Here is a 19,278-nt window from a genome sequence, read left to right as displayed (position 1 = left end):
GCGTATCAGAATTTTTCTCATTTGTGAGAAGTAACGCATGCCGATAACCGCTGGCACCTGAGAATGAGAATTTCTTGTTGGTTTCTTTTACATCCTCGTGACGAAAAATTTACCTTTGAGTCTTATTTTGCCTCAATTTCATCCATCATCTGCTGTGGGTTTCCTTCAGCTATAGAGTTTCGTTCTTTTTGGTAGCATAAACTAACAAGCTCTAAAAGAATACGAGAAATTATCCCCAGGTCTTAATGATAACAGAAAATCAGAAGGTTGTAAAGAACACTTTATTTGTTCAATATAATTGCTCGGATGGCCCTACTTGGGCTTTCACAAAGCCAGCACATCTGGCTTAACTCAAAACAGATAACAATGAACTTAAAATAGAATATTATAAATTTAGCTCAACGGATCATAGGATAATTTAACGCCCAGGCTCGTATAAATCGGCGGAAAACAAGTCTAATGGCTAGAAGCACTCCCCAGTTTAAATAAATGCGCCCTAGCTTATTGGCATTCTGGCAGGAAAGCGTGGGTGAAATCGAGACCGAAAGGAAAGTTGCTTTAATTACAATAATTTCAGTAAGTCAGTAAATTTAAATAAATCTCCACATATTTATAGGTCGAAGTTATATTTCATGTACAGATCGGAGCTGTGAGCTTCCTATAAAGAGAAATCTCAGTTTTAAAATTTCAGAAATCATTTCACATACCTTTAGATTTGATAATTTCGAGTAAATTTTATGAATATTGTCTGTTGCAGTCTTTTCTTGGTTTTCCTAACGGAATTCTAATAGAAGTCTAAGCGATATAGTAACTGATCTATCAAGTAAACCGTATGTGTGTCCTACGTATTCTTTTCTTGATTATTACTTTCCATTTTTACAACACTGCAAAATACTTCAAAATTTTGCAAATATACTTCAATTAAGACACCTCATTGAGCGAGATATACTTAAAAGCGGACAACCTGCTTGTTCTATGAAGTAAACTTTGACAGTAACAAAAACAGATGGCTAGAAAAGTAGGCAGCATTTGGAATGATCATTTAGTAATAGGATTGACAATATATAAAACAAAAGTAGGAAAAAATTGCATATACACATAAGAAAATATTTTAAAAACAGTCGAGTTACAGTAACTAAGGTTGCTCATTGAAAAGGTTCCTTGTTCTCTAGAACTGGCTGAGCTCTCCTCCCATGATTTTATTACAATGGTAAAAATTATTATCATTAATTACACAGCCGTTAGATGCAAGAAAATTTTTCAGTACTTTAGCTGGTTAAATTTGTTTTGGAGTTTTATTTCGAAAATTTATTTTCTCAGCATAGATTCTTCTCTCTGCTTCTAACAAAACATAGGAAGATTGTTTTGTACTTCTGGTTCAGAGGCTTATCGTGAGTTTCTGTGTCATGCATGTTTATCGAATCTCTTAAGATTTCGTGAGTCGGACTAAGGTTTCTGCTGAACGTTTAGACTCCGGGATAAAAGAAAAAACCTATTATCTGGAACATCATTATATTTGCATAGAACAAGTATTCTAAAATTAGGGGTCTCTAGAGGACGTAATATGAGTTCAGAATTATTGGGAATTCAAGAAATAGTCTTAGAATATTTTTATTATAGAACAGCTCTTACCTGTACGGGTAATGTCGTATTTTTCTTAGAATATATATTTAAAAGGATCTTTAAAAAAATGTTTTTACTGGAAATCTGTTTCGTAATTTATTTTTTAAAATATTTTTTAATAAAGCTTATAAATCTATCGTGAATATATAACTTCTGATTAATTGCACCTTTGTTTAAATGAAGGGGGCGCGAGTCAGAAAAGCGTGATAAAGCCAGGTAAAGAGGCGAATTTCTTTATAATTTTTGTCACATGACGCCTTGAAAATATGCGTAATTTAAATGTTTATACCTACTACCTGGAAAAATTAATCGGTAAAAGACATGTTTCACTACTAAATTACTGAAACTGAACAAAAATTCCAATCTACCTTATTTGAATCTATTCTTAAGCTATGGGCCTCCTACCAATTTCTCAAGAGCCGTTTTTCATGCAATCTTTTCGAAATACCCTGTATAGTTATTCATAATACAAAGAACTTCTACTGTCTAAACGTTAGGCAGAAATGAGAATCATTGAAAACTTTCATCTAAAATTTTCTCTGCAGTAAATAAAGTCCCTTTTACACAGAAGGTATCTGCTTCAAGATTTAAAAAAAAAAAAATCATTAGCAGCAATCATTTCCATTAAGACGCAGACGACAGCGGAAGCGTTACAAGGTAATCGCTGAATCAAAGATAATAAAAGCAAATGAACCGTTAGTCTAATCTTTTTTTTTTTTTTTTTTTTCCTTTTAAAAAGTTGCTAGTTCGCATACTTCTGGCACGAACGAGTGACTCGAATAAAAGAATTTGTAGAAAACTAATTGTCTTAAATAATTGTGAATGATAGAAAAACAATAGCAATAGAGCCAGAATTTCATATATCTATCTACTAATGTCTAATAAAATCTGACTGCTGAGACGATTTTAATGACACAATAGTTTTTTTTTTTCAAGGGGGGTCTTGAGAAAAGGGTAGACGTTCTTCGTATAACTTTAAAAAATAAATCTAATAATTGTTTTTCTTACTCAGGCAAAAGTAGTAGTTATAATAAAAAGGGGTCATATGTTCTTCCAAACTCCATGTTATAGCCATTTTCTCATTCAAGTACTTTTTCTTGGTAAAGTAACTTATCACCAAAGTGCAGAAAATTCTTAAAAGAATGTGTATTCGGATCGCTTTTGCTTTAGAGAAGATTGCAGTAAACAAACGTTTAAGGAAAACCATCAACATGGCTCTTCAATCACTCGCGCCACAGGCATCATCGTACTTTCATTTGCAGCCGCTGGTAGGTAGTTTGAAAACGAAAAGCAAGAGAAAGGCGGAACCATCTCCAGATATGCAGCTTCTTCTGTATTTGGGAAATCAGAAACACAAAAGGATACCACGTAAGGCTTTCTTATCATCCGAAGTGCTGTACTATTCAAACGACCATAAGGGCATTCTTCTGATTTGAATATATTTTAAAAATCTCTCTGGAACTGCAAAATCAACAGCTGATACTATAATGATAAAATTAATCCCATGCAGGAATCTGGTTTTGCTCTTCCCTAAAAGATAAAGCAAGCTATCGACATTATTTTCTTATCATCTTAGGTCATTAATTTAGATGATCAAATTTAATGTTCGAATGTATAATTGCAAAAATATAAATTATCATATAGAAGCTGTATGCGAAGTTTACTGTTAACGTGACTGCTGCAGTAGCTTAATATTTTGGTACATAAAATAGCAGAAAAAGTTTACCTTGCATTCCTACTGGTAATTAAAATCAACAATTAATGTAATTATATAAAGAACTTCTTTGAACCTTTCCTTGTTGTAAAGGGAGAGGGAAACCCAGATGAAATCATTCACGAAGAAAAATGAGACAAAATCGAATTATGGTATTTTCGTTTTGGTTTCGATTACTTTTTGCGGTAAGGACTAGCTGCCTATTTAAATCCTTTGAAGAATGAATGATTTCATGTGCTGCATGAAGTACTGCGAAGTCCTTGAAGAAGAAAAGCTTGCTTCGAATTTTTTCGAAACGATAAAATATTTTTCGGAAATTAACATCAATCTAAGTTTGAAATTCCCCAGATTTCAACGTCTGTATAATTGAAATTTTCAATCTAGGTTTTGAAGCATTTTCTGCATTTATGAGAATCAGTTTCACGCATGCGAACTTTGAATTACCTAAAAGCCAGATATAATTGCGAAAAATTATAAAAGTGTATTCTGAATTTTAATATATTTACTATTTTTCATAATATGATACTGACTAAAAACATTTTATCACATGGAAATCATGCAGCCAATTGATGCGAAATTTTCATGATGCTTAAATCAGGGGAGATATGTGAATGTGTTATCTAGAAATGCAGCTATGCAAATCACGTGCGCTGCTAACGCCGCTAGAAGTCAGAATAAAGTCGCTATTAAGTACTAGGATTATGTTTGTTCACCCTTTACAAATGACTTGCGTCATAGCTCGTAGACGAATACAGCATTCAAACTGTGTCAGGTTTCTAAACTCGATAGCGGGAGAACTGTAACACATCCAACAAAATTGCGTATAACCATTTGAAGAAAATGCTGCTTTTATTCGACAGAATGTGGCCTATAGAACTGATGGTCTTACTGACGTGAAAAATCCTACCGACCTTATACCACCAAATGAGAGGACAGATATATTGTTTGCATCGTTGGTGGTAGAAATACTTCTTACCTCCGGGGTGTGCATGTTTTTTTACAGATCTTACCCCCATGTCACAAACCTTAGTACAAGAACTGGAGCGTTTTATTCGAAATTAGTTTTCCCATGTTCAGTTCAACGTCGTATGCAGCATAAGGATGTTCGGCTGTCTTTGACGGCACACCACCAACATCTGTGGCTGTACTGATACGGGGCACGTATAGTGTCACATATGGAGGGAGGAGTGGCATGACATCTTTTGAGCGAAATTCCATTTCTGTCTACAGAGCTAAGATGGCTGCGTCTATGTCTGATAATACTGCATTGCCACACTAAGTATCATGTTTAGGCATCACCGTAATGGCCCGGTACCTGGCATTATGGTAGAGGTTGTAACTGGATTTCAGTTGCTCTCAGGCCTGTTATACATTTAAGGTATAAACACTGTTTTATGCTTAGCGTGTTAGAGACTGTAGCTGTTTTTTAACTGAAGGTCCTACCTCAGGCCAATTATCAACAGAATAATGCTCAGTTGCATGTAGCACGAAATGTCTAACAATTTCTGAAGGCCACTATGTTCCACTTCTTCCTTAGCCTACATATTTATTGCATCTCTCACTTATTGAACACTTCTTATCTGGGACCGCACAGCGACTAGAGCAAATGAACTTACACATACTATCTCTGTCATATAAATAATATGCTTTCTATCTGTGCCAGGCTACGCAGTTATTATTGCCTATAGTGGCTAAATTATTTCCTGAATTTTTTACGCTTTGCATGTCAATCTAAGCAATTTTAATCATTTCATTTATGAACCGTAAGTTATCTGTCTAATAACTACGGCTTTAATAGTTGTCTGCTTTCATTATATTACACTTATAATGACCAACAATGTAGTTATAGGGATATATCAGAAATTAGAAGGTTGGGTAGCTAAATCTCACTTGAAATGTTGTTTATAGATCCTTAATTCCATTTTAAGATAACGAATCAAATAACGTTTGCTTTTATAAGACTATAATTTTGGGTACGTAGAATTTTTTAATTATATAGGGAAGTAAAATGTTTATGATGGTCTTTAATGAAGGAAGTTATGATTTGAAACATTTTTAGCAGACTGAAGAAGAGCTTTTAGAATTAATTCATTCCATAATATGCAAAATTAGCCTTGAAATGAACTACATGTTAAAAACCAAAGTCCTCTGAAGAAAAGCTGATTTAAGAGTGGTGTAATAAATTTTCTTGAATGAAAAATATTTAATTTTAACATTTCTAAATTAATGCTTTCTAAAACAGAAACATCGTTTTATTGTGAATAAAGAGAAATTTGCTACTTATTTAAATTTTAAGTGTTGTATGTTTATATAACTCGGCGTCATTTATCAAATGAATAAAATTGAAATCCCGCATCTTTATTTTTGAGCATGTCAAAACTCCTAAATTGTATTTTAGCCCATCAAGACCATAAACTAGTAAATAGTTGTGGTTACGTCCCTATTGCTTCTGAGGAGGTAACTCTAAAGTGTTTTGTTGTGAAAAACTGAAATTTTTGGATGCAGTCACATTGTGTGTAAGTATATCAGTGATAAAAAATTTGTGTGTTTTTCCGAATAAATGGATAACTGAGCGTTTCGTATTACTAAAATGTGTGTTGTCGTATATTTTTCGATAGCGCTGCAATGCAATAGCGGAGGAGAAAAAACGAAATATACTCAAATTTTTAACAAAAAAAAAAAAAAAAAAAAGGAATTAATCAGAACAACAAACTCATTTATAAATGTGATGAACTGACAAATGAACAGATCTTACAGTAAAGAAATTTAAAATTTAAATAATAGTAATCTTATGTTTAATTTTAAAATAAAAAAATATGAATATTATGATTATAAATTTCAGAAAGCTTAATTTTCCATCAGTTTGTTATTTTTAGTTATGTATTTTTTTTTCTTATTATTTTAAAAAACATACAGCCCTCCATTTCGTTTACTTCCTTCGCTTTTTTCCTTAATAAACCGCGTGTTTCATGTTAATTTTCAAAGTTTAATTTTTTCATGCTTGAAAATCGATGTTTTAAGAAACTTTTATAATTGAGCTCATTCTGTCTCTGTGATGTCATTAATCAAGAGGTTTGTTTTAGTAAAAAGGCTTGTGTTTTGTGTGTTCTATACTGCGCAACGTTTACTCTCAACTTACCGAGTACCTTTAAATATAATATATTTAATTATCTGCAGAAATGTTGAACTGATATGCAATGTTTTATTTATTGATTTTTTTATTTTATGTCGCAACACAATCAAGAGTTTTTTTAGTGGTTTGTATGCTCCGAGTTTAATGTTTTTTTAAATATTTAATGGCTTGTATTTATCTTAGTTTCGATATTATTCATTGACTACGTACTAACTCTTACTAAATGTCAATGAATAATATTTGATTAATTGTCTCATATTTGATAAATAAAGATGAATAATATTTGATCAATTTTCTCGTATCTGATAAAGATGTTCCATTTTCCTTATATATATTTTTTAATATTTTATACGTAAGCTAGTATTTTTCTTGCCTATTGGAAATATTTTATTTCATGTCTTTAACTCTGAAGATCATCGATTATTGGTATAAACGAGTTTGTAGCTAGCACGAAGGTCCTACACTCACCAATTTTGCGCCGATTCCGCATAGATATTACATTGATTAAAAGCAAGCGCGTAAGTTGATTAAAAGCAAAGCGCACGAGAATTATCTGCCTGAGATACTGGTTTTCAATATATATTGCAGGCCTCTGGAACCTATGACTCGCGGGTCACCGAATGACCCATTTCAAAATTTCAAGTGACCCCCTTGAATTCCGAAAATAAAGTATAATATACAAAAATAAATTAAAACGCTAAATATGAAACGAAAACTTGAAGCGTGCGTAAAAAAAATGAACTGAAAATAAGAAACAGTAATAACACTTTGGTTTGATTATGAAGCTGCAGTAATGAACATGTATTTTTATTTTATTTTGTAACATAATTTCGAGGAGAAATAGGTAAATTTGGCAATGCCGATCCATAATTCCTTGATAGACATCTGGAAAAACTGATGTTCTTTAAATTCTCTCAGTTCTAGCATTTTATAAGAGCACTGAAAGTAGAGAAATTCAGTTGCGAAAAAATTAGCTTTGCCATTTTGTCCGCATTCGGTTCAACTTATGCGAGAAAATATTTTCACTCATGAAATTTATTTTTAAGTAAATAAAGGAGCATCTTAACTATCAAAAATTCAGATGCTTGTCAGATGTTTTAAGACAACTTAACTGCAAGCCGGATTTGATTAAATTTGTGTCAAAAGCTCAGCATCTGGGGAACTATTGATGTCGAAGAGAAAAAATAAAGTTCATTCAGTTATATTTGTTTCTATAATAATTAGAACTGTAATTTTAATTTTTATGTTGAAAGTTGAAGGCTTGTTGTAATTATTTTCTAAATAAAATTTATCTTATTATTCTCCAAAAAAGCCTGGTTTAAAACGTAAATACCATTGCCATTGGTCCGCTTCGAAACGTCGTGTTAGTGCACACATTTTGGTTGATTTTGACCCGCAGCCAAAAAAAATGTTGCCGACGCCTGCTTTATTGCTTCATCGCCCTTCTCATTACTTGTCAGAATGTCATCCCCTACCAAGTTTTTCAATTTGCTTACTTATTTACGTGGTGCATTCCAAATAGTAGATAAAACTGTAAACTTTAAATTTTTATTTTATCGCTCTATAAAGGTATACATGCTATTTTTGCCGTGAGCTTTTTGTTAATGCTATTTTTGCCGTGAGCTTTTTGTTACAGTTTGAGTCTACCAGTATGAGTTGAAGTTATTCCTCTTGAGACCTTTCATGATATGAAGGCAAACCTGGAGAAGAGATTTCTCATCGGCTAAAGATTACTTGACCAATGGGAAGAGTGCCTTCCTAGAGGACAATCTAAAGGAAACTGGCTCGTTTCTACGGTATACTTCGGAAAAATTGCGAAACTTTTATGCAGCCGACACGTTGCGGACTATTTGAACCCGATTTAAACTTCCAGTTTTCAAAGACACTCGCTTATCCCATTTACTGCAGTGCGGGATTTACGCTTACAACAGTGCTAAATTCACCGCTATTATTAATTATTTTAATAATATTCTGTTTTGAAAGAAAATTAATTTGTAGAGAATATTCTTAACTGAATAACGTAGACAACGATGTAATATAAAATTCTACAAAATATACTTTTCTTTCATTTTATTCACTTATTGAATATTTTCTCTAACACGTATACAGTTTATAAAATACTTTGGAACGTAAAATATATTGGCATGGGGCGCTTTACCACAATTAACACGTTGAGCGCCATGTCAGCCATCTGTGGCCGACACTAGACTTTCCGTTTAGGCCGCGTCGACCGCCGCTGGCTGACAGCGTGTAACATGATATATAACTATACAATTTACACAGTTTTATGGAATTACAGAAAAATTATTTAAAATTTACTTAATTTTGATTCATTATAGGACAAATGGATTTCATTGAAACACGGTAAGCATAAAGACGGTTCTCCATTACAGCTATTACAAATTGTGACAACTGTCTTAGTCTTTTTTCTGGCTATTACTCTACCAGCTTCAGTTGTATTTTTATCATAACATAATTTACAATATTTCCGTACTTCAGAGGCTTTTTCCGGTTTTCTTTGAAGTTTATGCTGTCGGTTTTTTAGATATTCTTGCATTTCTGTTCGATAGAATATCTTCTTTTTCACAACTTGTAAGGGATAGCGCTAATTCTTTCCGGACTTCAGTAATGCTAATTTTCTGCCTCGTAATATCTTTGCATAGAATGTAACTATTTACAAAACAGACTTGGAGCGTAACGTGTTTAATGAAAGCCTATAGGAATCACGTTCCAAACGTAAACTATCATCTACTGCGATAAGAATCGCTGGCCCTACAATGCCAGCGCTTTTAAGCAGCGCGCGTGGCCTGAACGGGATTGCCTAAGAAATACGCTTGGCGCTCAACGTGTTAAATATTTTTTTGGGGGGAAGGGAGAACACTTTTCCTTTTTAATTTTAAGACAAAGCATATTTTTCACTTTCTTTATCCTTCACTGATCATGGTAAGAACAATGCAAATTTCAACTTTGGTTCGAAAAATGGAGTACTCATTTAGTGATGTATCAAGGAATGAATTTTTAGTGCATCTTCTCGCGAGAAGATTTCATGATTTTCAATTGTGAAACAAACTGCAGTTCTGTATTTTTGTGAAAATGGTGAAAGAACTAAGAATGACACGAACACGAATATTAATGAAATGTTATTCGCATTTTCTCATTATTTCCTTAAACTATTTTTTGTGAATAAATTTTCTTTCAGAAGAAAATAATTTGAAAATAATAACAGTAGCGGGAAAAAACTGCTGGCAGTAGGGCTTGATCAGAATCTTTCGTTTGTAGCATTCTTACAGCTACACCGAGTGTGCAAAAGTATCTCGGATCTGAAGAGAACGTCACATATGTCCTTCCCAATAGAGCCGTATTTTGCATTTCTAGAATTCGATGGAACTCCCCCACCCCGCATTCCATTCTCGGCTGCTGAGATCCGGCCGTTAACGTAGTTATTGCGAAAGGTAAGCAAAGAATTTTTTTTCGTTACTGACTAAATGTATCAGAGAAATTTTGTTTCGCAAATTATGTTAAAGAGCAGACTAAACTTCACTGTCAGATATGAAACTGGCTCAATTATTTCGAGCTAGTAAATGCTTACCATGAAACAGTCGAGAATATTGAGACACCTCTTCAGTTTTCAGATATGCTGAGTAAGTGAATGGAATGTTTCTGATTTTAAACAACTGAAGCTTAATTTCTCACTCTGAGAAATTTAAACATTTGTAAGGAATAGCTTACATATTTTACACTTACATTATTTTTTCTTCCTTCTTAAAATTATTATTAAAGTGTAGCTTTCGTTCTTACAGCATTCAATTCATGCGAAAATTTTTAGTTTAAAAGGTATGGCTTAATTAGCTTTTTTACTAAATTAAGCTACGTCATGAACATCGCGCTGCATGAAGTGACAGTAATACTAATCATACTTTATGTCAGTTGTATTAATAATATTTCGACTTTGGCGTCAGTGTCAAAATGATTCCGTAGAATCCCCCCGAGAGAGAAAAAAATAACAACCTATCTCTTCGTAAACAAATACGTTTGCACCCTTAAATGTTCAAGTAATCAGCCGTCAGCAATGCAGCTCTTAACAACCTTTAGTTGGATAGCAGCAAGTAGATGTAAGAATTAAGCCAGCTGAAGTGATAAGGATGGGTAAAATTCAGTTAAATTTATTTTTAATGAATTGCTGCTATCCTTCTAAAAAATGTTAAGAACTGCAATGCTGGCGGGAATGGGACTATTCGCAGTGGCCATTTCGCTGTCGGGCCGTTTCACCCGTCAAGACATATTTTTCTTTGCACGACTGTATTTTATCTTGCCGTATTTATATTAAGTTGATTTAAATTAGGCTACTTTATTTTCAATGAAGATCAATGCAAGCGAAAAGTGCTATTGATTAGAAGCAAGTAGTTCTGGGAAGAGTTATTTTCATTTGAAGAAAGAAGAATATTTTTTGTGTCAGGCTCTTCTCACTTTTATACCAGCAGAATTGTTTCTTAATAATGAGGACAGTCCGCATTTTCAGTTTTTATTATCCTCAAACAAAGGTTTAACTCACCGAATATTTAACGTTCAAATTCGCTTACAGTTTTTGAATTGTTATATCTTCATTGTTTCAGTTGCAAAAATGTATAAGTAAAAATTGAATATGTAACAGGAACTGATTAATCAAAAGTACTTTAAAAATCTTTTATCGTGGTGTATTTTAAGTAAATAATATATTAACTGCGTAATAATAACAAACAGCAAATTTTGAAATTCCTTATTTTTACTTTTCAGAATAAATCCATTCTATAAGTAATAAAACATCCCATTTTCAATTTTCGTGCTATAAAATTATTCATGAAATTGGGTGAGACAAGAGAAGTGAAATATAAAATACGTAAATATTTAATCTCTGAGGTTTATCTATTTTTAACTAATAGTTCATTTTAAGTTTTACTACTTTCCTACTATTCTCTTTTCATCCGAGCTTTTCATACCAGAATGTAAATGAGATAGCGTTTATTCAGATTAAGGTAGAAAGAAGTGCTATTTAAGTAAGAGTTTCGAAAGTTAGTTTTTAGAGCGTGTCTGCCTATTCCAGTTCACGTTGTGCCGTGATTATTACTTAATTTAGTGGCGTTGAGTGCTTCTAGCCATCTCTAGCTGGCTTTGTCTCGTCGGTTTTCCGCAAACCAGAGCCTTGCATGCGCGTTAAATTATCCTGTGAGCCGTTAAGCTAATGCACCACATTATGAATTAGTTCAACGTTACGGATTTCTGTTAAGCCAGAAGTGCTTAGCTTGTGTAAACTCAGGTTTGGTAATTGTTAAGTTTGTGTTCGCACGAAAGGGTTTTATACACCCTTCTTCTGACTTTTGCTTTGTTTGGCTAAAACATAATTTTTCAATAGTCTTTTTAAAGTCTATAATGTATGCTTCCTCAGAGAACTCAACTTTATACTCTCTCTCTCTTAGTTTTTAGAGATTTATACCGTGCGATCTGTATTTAGCTTTATTCTTTGTTTGTAATTTCCTACTTTTTTAAAGTTTGCGTTATGGCATATAAATTTTAACTAACTTTATCTGTATGATTAAATTACCTTACTTATTAGAAGACTCTATTCATAAAAATGCTTAAATATGTAATAATTTTCAAACTTATTTGCATTAAAGTACTTTTTTTTAGCTGTAACTGTCGAAAACTTTTCTTTCATTAAAAATTTATCTTATTAGTAACCTTTATTAAATGTAGTTCAGTATGTGTACTTCTTGAATTTTTATGGAAACACGTATGAACAGGGTACGTCTATTGAAGCCAGTGGGTAACGCCACTAAAGAGTGGTAGCTTACTTTGAGGCTTGCAGAGTTTGATTGACATGTTCTTCTTGTGTTACTAGTTTACATACAATTTCCTTTAAAATGTTCCATATGAAAGTGTATATTTCAAGACTAGTGGTCGTCGAAAACTTTGCTGTAATAAACTGCCTACCTATCGAATGAATCTTATGTTGTAATAATTATAATATTACACACTGCGATTTTTATGCAAAAGAACTTAGATTCTAACCCCAGGTGAAAATTGTGCAATTTTTAAAGTGATTATGACTGTAATTTTCCTTTATTACAAATATTTTATCTTAAAATTTATATTTCATAAAAATCTGAGATATTTCGTTTCGAAAAATATGATTTTCTCATACGTTTCTCATAAAGTTTTAGGAGTCTAGCAGAAGTTTAAGTGCAGCAAATCTAGGAATTATTTGCAGGCTCTAGCAAAAATGTATCTTTCTATCATAAAGTAACTCACATTTACTTCCACATTTCGATAGTTTTTTTATAGAACAAATTAAAACAAAACGGTTATTGTTAAAAGTTTTGCTCAGTTTGTAGAGACATTAGGTTATTCCGAAGCAGGAGAGATGAAAAATGAGCAAACTCTCGCCGGAACTCGAACTACGGACCTCTCGAATACGCGTCGAACGTGCTGACCACTACACTACGAAGACATGCTAAGAAGGCGGGAGAAATACCTTATAAGTTCATTTCGTTTATTTCTAGTATATATGTTCCAGAAATAAACTACTCTAGAGCAGTGTTCCAAATCCCGGAAAAGTGGTCTAAGACATCTTTGTGTAATGCATGACTTAAAAAAAGTAGATAAATTTCAAAAAAAAAAAAAAAAAAAAAAAAAAATCAAATAAAAATCTGAAAGCCTTCAGATTTTATATTACGCCCAAAGGGGCGTTTCTGCAACGTTTTGTGTGTTACCTTTATTTATTAAATATCATGTAATAAATTCCAAATTCCAAATGAGGGCTTCCAGATGCCCATATTCGGTGCAGAATTACGTTATTCAAAACTTGATGGTTTTAGGTACCGTTTTTTTATCACAACGTGAGAAACATACACACATTTATGAAAATTCTTTAACACAGGGCGATAATATTTGGAGGCAACAATTTGAAAATGAAACGGACATTTAAAGTTTTCCCCTGCAAAATGCCAAAACGAAATCAAGAGACCTTCTTGGCTAACGCCCTTGAGCCAATACAAAAAATCTAAAAGCTCTGAGATTTTATATTACGCCCAAAGGGGCGTTTTTCACGTTTTGTGTGTTACCTTTACTTTTTAAATATCATGTTCTTCAGATTTAAACCATAAAATTCAATTCAACAGCAGTATTGCAAAATGTTTAAAATATCTTTTGAATTTCTGATATAGAGTCTTGCGTGCTGGAGATAAAAATGTGTTTGTTTTCCGTACAGTGTTACTATTGCTCGCTTTGAAATCATTGAGTTTCTTAATAAAAAACTGCTAAATCCTTTACAAAATATGAAATAGATAATAAAACAAATTCCAAATTCGGACTTCCGGATGCTCATATTCGGGTGGAGATGTACGTTATTCAAAATTTGATGGCTTTTTGTATCGTTGTTTTATCACAGTGCGAGAAACATGCATACATTTATGTAGATTCTTCATTATCTAATTTCTTTAAATATAATACAGAGCTCTAATATTTGGTAGCAACATTTTAAAAAGTGATTTGACATTTATAGCAATGCAAAATGCCAAAACGAAATTAATAGCCCTTCTGAGCAAATTTCCCCTTTGGGCTAAGAAAAATGAGGACAAGAGAAGCTCATAAAAATAGCTGAGAAGGAGGGAAATGATTTTTATAATTATATGATACTGGAAAACAAAAGAAATGAGAGAAATTATTAGGAATTTTAAAGTTAATAAATTAAAAATACAGTAATTATAATAAATTTTATTTCTCTCTTTTCGTTTGAGATTTTTGGGGTCTTTGTATTTTGTTGAAATTTTCACCTTTCAGTGCATTGCCTACTCACAGGACCAAATTTTAGTCTGAAATTTAATGCAACCGGCGCTCGTCATACAACCCAATGTATCCTAAGAAAAAGGACTGTATCAGGAATTGTCCTTATAATGAAAATCTGCATTTGCGTGGAAAATTAAGGGAATTCGCACATTGTGTTGGATTGCTGAAAAACTAATGGATAGTTAGATTTTATTGAAATTTTGCATGACTATACATTTAAAACAGAGAAAGAGATATTCCATTCAGAAGTCATTTTATGATTTTCGGTAAAGCTCATAGGTCAGGGATGCCCAAAATCCACGTTGTGATATCGAACAGAAAATGAGTAATATGGGATATGGCCCCCTTTCGCAGCCAGAGAGATCCCGCAGTGTGACGGCATGCTAAACAGGAAGCAGCTGAGGAGTCCCTGTGGCAGTCAATCCCACCCCTGCAGCAAGACAGTTTCAATTCCAGCATGATTCTCGGAGGTGGATGGTGAGATGAAGTTCCCGTTAAGAGTGTCCTAGACATGCTCTGTAAGAGCCAGGAGATTTATACGGCGAACATTCTCGCTTCCGATAAGTAATCGTTGACCAACTGCCCTTCTATGTGGACAGGCTTTGTCGTCCATTAACAGGAACTCGGAACCAACTGCGTCGCTGAAAAGTCAAACATACAGCTTTAAGATCTCCTCTATATCTCATAGCAGTCAGAAAGCCCTTGACAAACAGGGGTGTGCGGCTGTCCAACATAATGTCTGCCCAAACCTCCACCATCGTAATGATCCTTTTTCCTGACGAGTGAGGGATGGTATCGTGTTCTAGGCTTTATCCAGGTATATGTATACCAAGAATTCTGGCTGAATGTTAAATCATCTGTGAAAAGCAAGGTACTCCATTGAAGTCTAGGCAAAGGCGCGAGTTGTCTGCACCATGCTAAATGCGCTCTCTTGTATGCTACAGCGAGCGAGACTCAAACAGCGAGCCTTCTAGAATACAGCCCTAGCTTAAGAAGTCGTCGGACAACTGTAGACCGTGAAACTTGGGTTCCAGTGGCAGTATACATTTCAAGGAGCATTGAAGCTGTAGCAGTCTTGTGTGCCGCGCTGAAAGTGCTAAATAATGATCCTTATACGTCATTTTGGATCCTAGCCGTCCTTGTCCAGGTCTTCTTGGTATGGATCCACTGTTATAAAATTGTTTTCACAAATTGAAGACGACAGTGGAAGTTACACTGAGCTGTGTAGCCACCTACGCTTGTGATTGGCTGCCTTCAATCTTCTGGCAGTTCTCCGTATCATTCCGTCATCTGTACATTCGTGGCTACCTCATTTTACCTGATACCTTATAACATTTATCCAACTCTTGCAAAAAGTATGGCGAATGTCGTGAATGAGTATAAGCATACAAATAGCTGAAAACCCCTCGTGCGCATATAGTATCTCCTCCATAATCACAGCTCCGCAGACACACACGCTTACGCATTCGACTTTGAGTGTTTGCATAATTCTTCCGCCGCATAATTAGTGCCTTTGGTTCAATAGGTTTCGTAAAAATAGGCATAATTTGTAAATTCTCTTAACTCTGCACTGGACTGTAATACAATCTCAGGATTTTGATACTTTCTGCACTAGTTATTGTAACAGAACGCTCGCTACTCTATAATCAGCAGTCGTTCAGGAAGTTCCTTTCAGTGAGAGAAGCAAATTAAACAAATTGTTATCCGTTATAATAAAATTGCTTTCCTTTGAGCAAAGATAAGTATATGATTTAGGCTTACCATAATACTTTTTGCTCAAACTGGGACAATTTTGAGAAAACCTAGGGTTGAAACGGCTAAATAAATAAGTTGTTACAAAAAAAAAAAAAAAAAAAAAAATGATTTAAAAGAAATTTTTAATAATTCAACTGGGCATACGTCATTATTAAGAAAAATATTAGTATTTATCACTGGTGCGAATCTTTTTTTTTTAAAATTTTTAATGGCATTGAAATATTTACTGCAATTTAGTTCACTGATAAATTTTAAGCTTAGTAAAGCTTTTACGGTTGATTCAGCCATTTTTCCTTTTTCTTTAGAACATATGGTATTCATAATTGAGAATACGCTTTCAACTAGTGCCGATGTTTCAGACATGCTGAAAAGGTATTCTATTATTTGAACAAGCTTGCGCGATGAAATTCTCCTTTTTTCGAAATGGCTGAAAAATTGTATCCATTTTCCTTCCCAACTTTCATTTTTCTATATTTCATAATTAGCTAACTAAAACGCTTCTACAATCAGTATTTCATCCCGAAAACGCGATTCAAGGTTATTGTATTATTTGCGACAGTTCCATTTATTATTTTACCTGAAACTTCTATTTCAGGCTATGTTAATTCAAGGTTGTTTATCAAAACAAAAGATTCTTCACCAAAACTGTTTTCCCATAGCTCAATGTGAGAAAGACTTGTTATAAAAGGTTGTAACCTCTTTTATGAGTGTATTGATATGATTGTGCATCTCCGGCTCTTTAAAAATCCTATCAAATAACCAGGACAAAATGACCAATTGGCCGAGATGCAGGGACCACATCATCAAACCGGGATAATCCCGGTCAAAGCGGGGCATCTGGTAAACATAATTTCTGTCCCATTTTGCCTGTTTAGAAGTTTAAATGCAGCATTTTTATCTTATGCGACAGTTTTGAAAATATAAAAATAATCTTTTATTATAGATAAAAGAATAACGGATTTCTTTTTTTCTTTGTAGTTGCTGGGATTACTAATCGGGCATTACCAATCAACTACTGCTCTGGCAGTCAGTGCAACTCTTCAAGGTTTAGCAGCTGGAACATTCATTCATGTAACTTTCCTGGAAGTAATTCCTGCCGAATTTAATGAAACTGGACCACGGTTATTGAAAGTACTCTTCCTAGGATTTGGCTTCATGTTACTGTTATTCTGTAGTGTTTTGATACACGGTGTAGGACATCACCATCACTGAGACCATTTGTTCGTTTACTGAGACCAAATTTTCTTGTATCTTTCATATTAGCTCATCAACTGTATTAGTGTTTTTAAAGGAATTATTCAATTAAGATTATGGAAATAAATGAAAATTTCAGTTCAGTTCATATTTGTATATATATATTTGTGATTTGCCATCGTTGATATTTAAAAATATATTATTACAGAATAAAACTTGGTATGTTGTATTCTTAAACTGTTTCATGATCTTTAATCGGCGATGATTTTGTACACAAACATGCACATCGTATTATGTATCATTTAAAATCAATTTCAGATGTGATTAGAGGTAATGAAAAAATTTAAAAATTCTGCTTCTGAATTAAATCCCTTTAAAAATATCTCAGCAAGAATTAAGAAGCACAGTATATAACACTGTAAAATACTTGCATTTTGTCGCTAAAGATAAAAACAATTTTGTAATATTTTGTTGTGTTAAAAGTAACAAAATGCACTAATCTTCGAATAAATTTATCTCCTGCCACTGTAGAAACCTTACTATCATTTAACAAAAAGCAAACTCAATTTTTTTTTTTAAATCAGTTTAAGTAATGCAAAAAGGCACGCAGTTCTCCTGTCAAATAGAAAACTCTTTGCGCAGCTGCGAATGGATGAAAAACCACCGAAATCTTGCAGTTTCATTCTAGTCTTGGATCTTCATCAGATCGGACCAGCTACTAAGTACGCTATGCAAATGATTCGCAAGAACTTCTCCTTGAAGTGGTTATTACATAAAACTTGTGACTTTACCTTGTAGAGACATTAGGATTTTTTTTGGAAGCAAGCAAGATGAAAAATTAGCAACCGCCTTCGCCGGGAATCGAACCACGGACGTCTGGAATACCGACTCAGTGTGCAGAATCCACGAAGGCATGCCAAGAAGATGGGAGAAATACCTTATAACCTTTTTATTGATATTTAGATGAATCGCATATCCTCCATGGTAAATCACGTATCCTTATATCTACTGAAATGACCCTTCCCAATAAAGGTACATATGAACCTAAGCAAAATGCATAGTTATATTACACTGGTTACAACCTCCAGTGCGTATCTAAAGTGATGCAATTCTATGGAATCATCTACTGTCTGCGCTGGCTGAGATTGGCAAATTTAATCAATTTAAGCTACTTTTAATGCCGTTCAATAGTTGGATATCTTGAAATGAATCGCGACATTTTGGAGGTAGAAATAAATATGGATTTTCACATAAGACTCTTTCAAGAGAGTACTGGAATTGCAAGTATTACGGCAAGACTTAACTTGCAAGAACAGGAAAGACGTGAGGAGAAGTCTGAACATGACCAGCACAAACTAACAAGATCCATTTCACCCGATAAGGGTAGAATTTTACCTCAAGTGACAACGAAATTCGATATTGGGGTCTTAGTCAACATCGACATGAAGCCTGTAAAGAGCTCCATTCGTTATGTAGTCTTTAAAACTGACGCAGCCAAGCAAAGTAACCCTGAAAAATGTACGACACAGAGGTACGTGACTCGCCTGGGCTCGGCAAATTGGATACTGGGCACTAATAGCTTGAGTTCAATGGATTCTACGTGGATTTCATTGGATTTTCCTGAAAGCCTGTAGGAAGAGTATTGTGTCTCAGTAGAAGACTATGCAAGTTTTTGTAGCTCCGTAGTGGCATGAAACTTGTTTATTTGGCATTCAGCGGGATTTCTGATAAGGTATGCAAACGTCTGTGATACACTGGTTTCCAAAAATTAAGAAAAAATCACAAAAATAGCGATAACTCGTTCAAAAATAAGTCAAACAGTGTACAATTTGAATATGTTGTCAAATAAGAGTTGCTTAGTTAAACTGCGCATACAAATTAGTAACGCTGCAATTGGAATACGTCATCTACGAGGTGCATAAAATTGCATGTTTGAAAGCAATCCTGCAAATTTCGTTGTGCAAAATCAGACAGAATTGTCCAGATGGTTAAATGTGAATCCTTCTGTGGTTCTATGGACTTTGGCAATAATTTCTAA

At 33.8% G+C, this 19,278-nt stretch overlaps 1 protein-coding gene across 3 annotated transcripts in view; it reads left to right on the top strand.

Moving 5' to 3' along the window:
• LOC118200299 (zinc transporter ZIP3-like) overlaps nt 1-17,477 on the top strand; it is a 102,463-nt gene extending 84,986 nt beyond the window's left edge. For all 3 annotated transcript variants that reach the window (XM_035372247.2, XM_035372248.2, XM_035372249.2), the window contains one exon: nt 17,025-17,477. In XM_035372247.2, coding sequence (XP_035228138.1) covers nt 17,025-17,258 — 234 coding nt within the window. In that variant the 3' untranslated portion in view covers nt 17,259-17,477. The remainder of the gene's footprint in view (nt 1-17,024) is intronic.
• The last annotated feature ends 1,801 nt before the right edge of the window (nt 17,478-19,278 follow it).

This window comes from Stegodyphus dumicola, chromosome X2 (genome assembly GCF_044657685.1).
Source record: "Stegodyphus dumicola isolate Sdum_Otavi_A_Nest chromosome X2, ASM4465768v1".
Classification (NCBI taxonomy): Eukaryota; Metazoa; Arthropoda; class Arachnida; order Araneae; family Eresidae; genus Stegodyphus; species Stegodyphus dumicola.
Note: the sequence above shows the minus strand (reverse complement) of the source record. Positions and strands in the feature narration are given on the sequence as shown.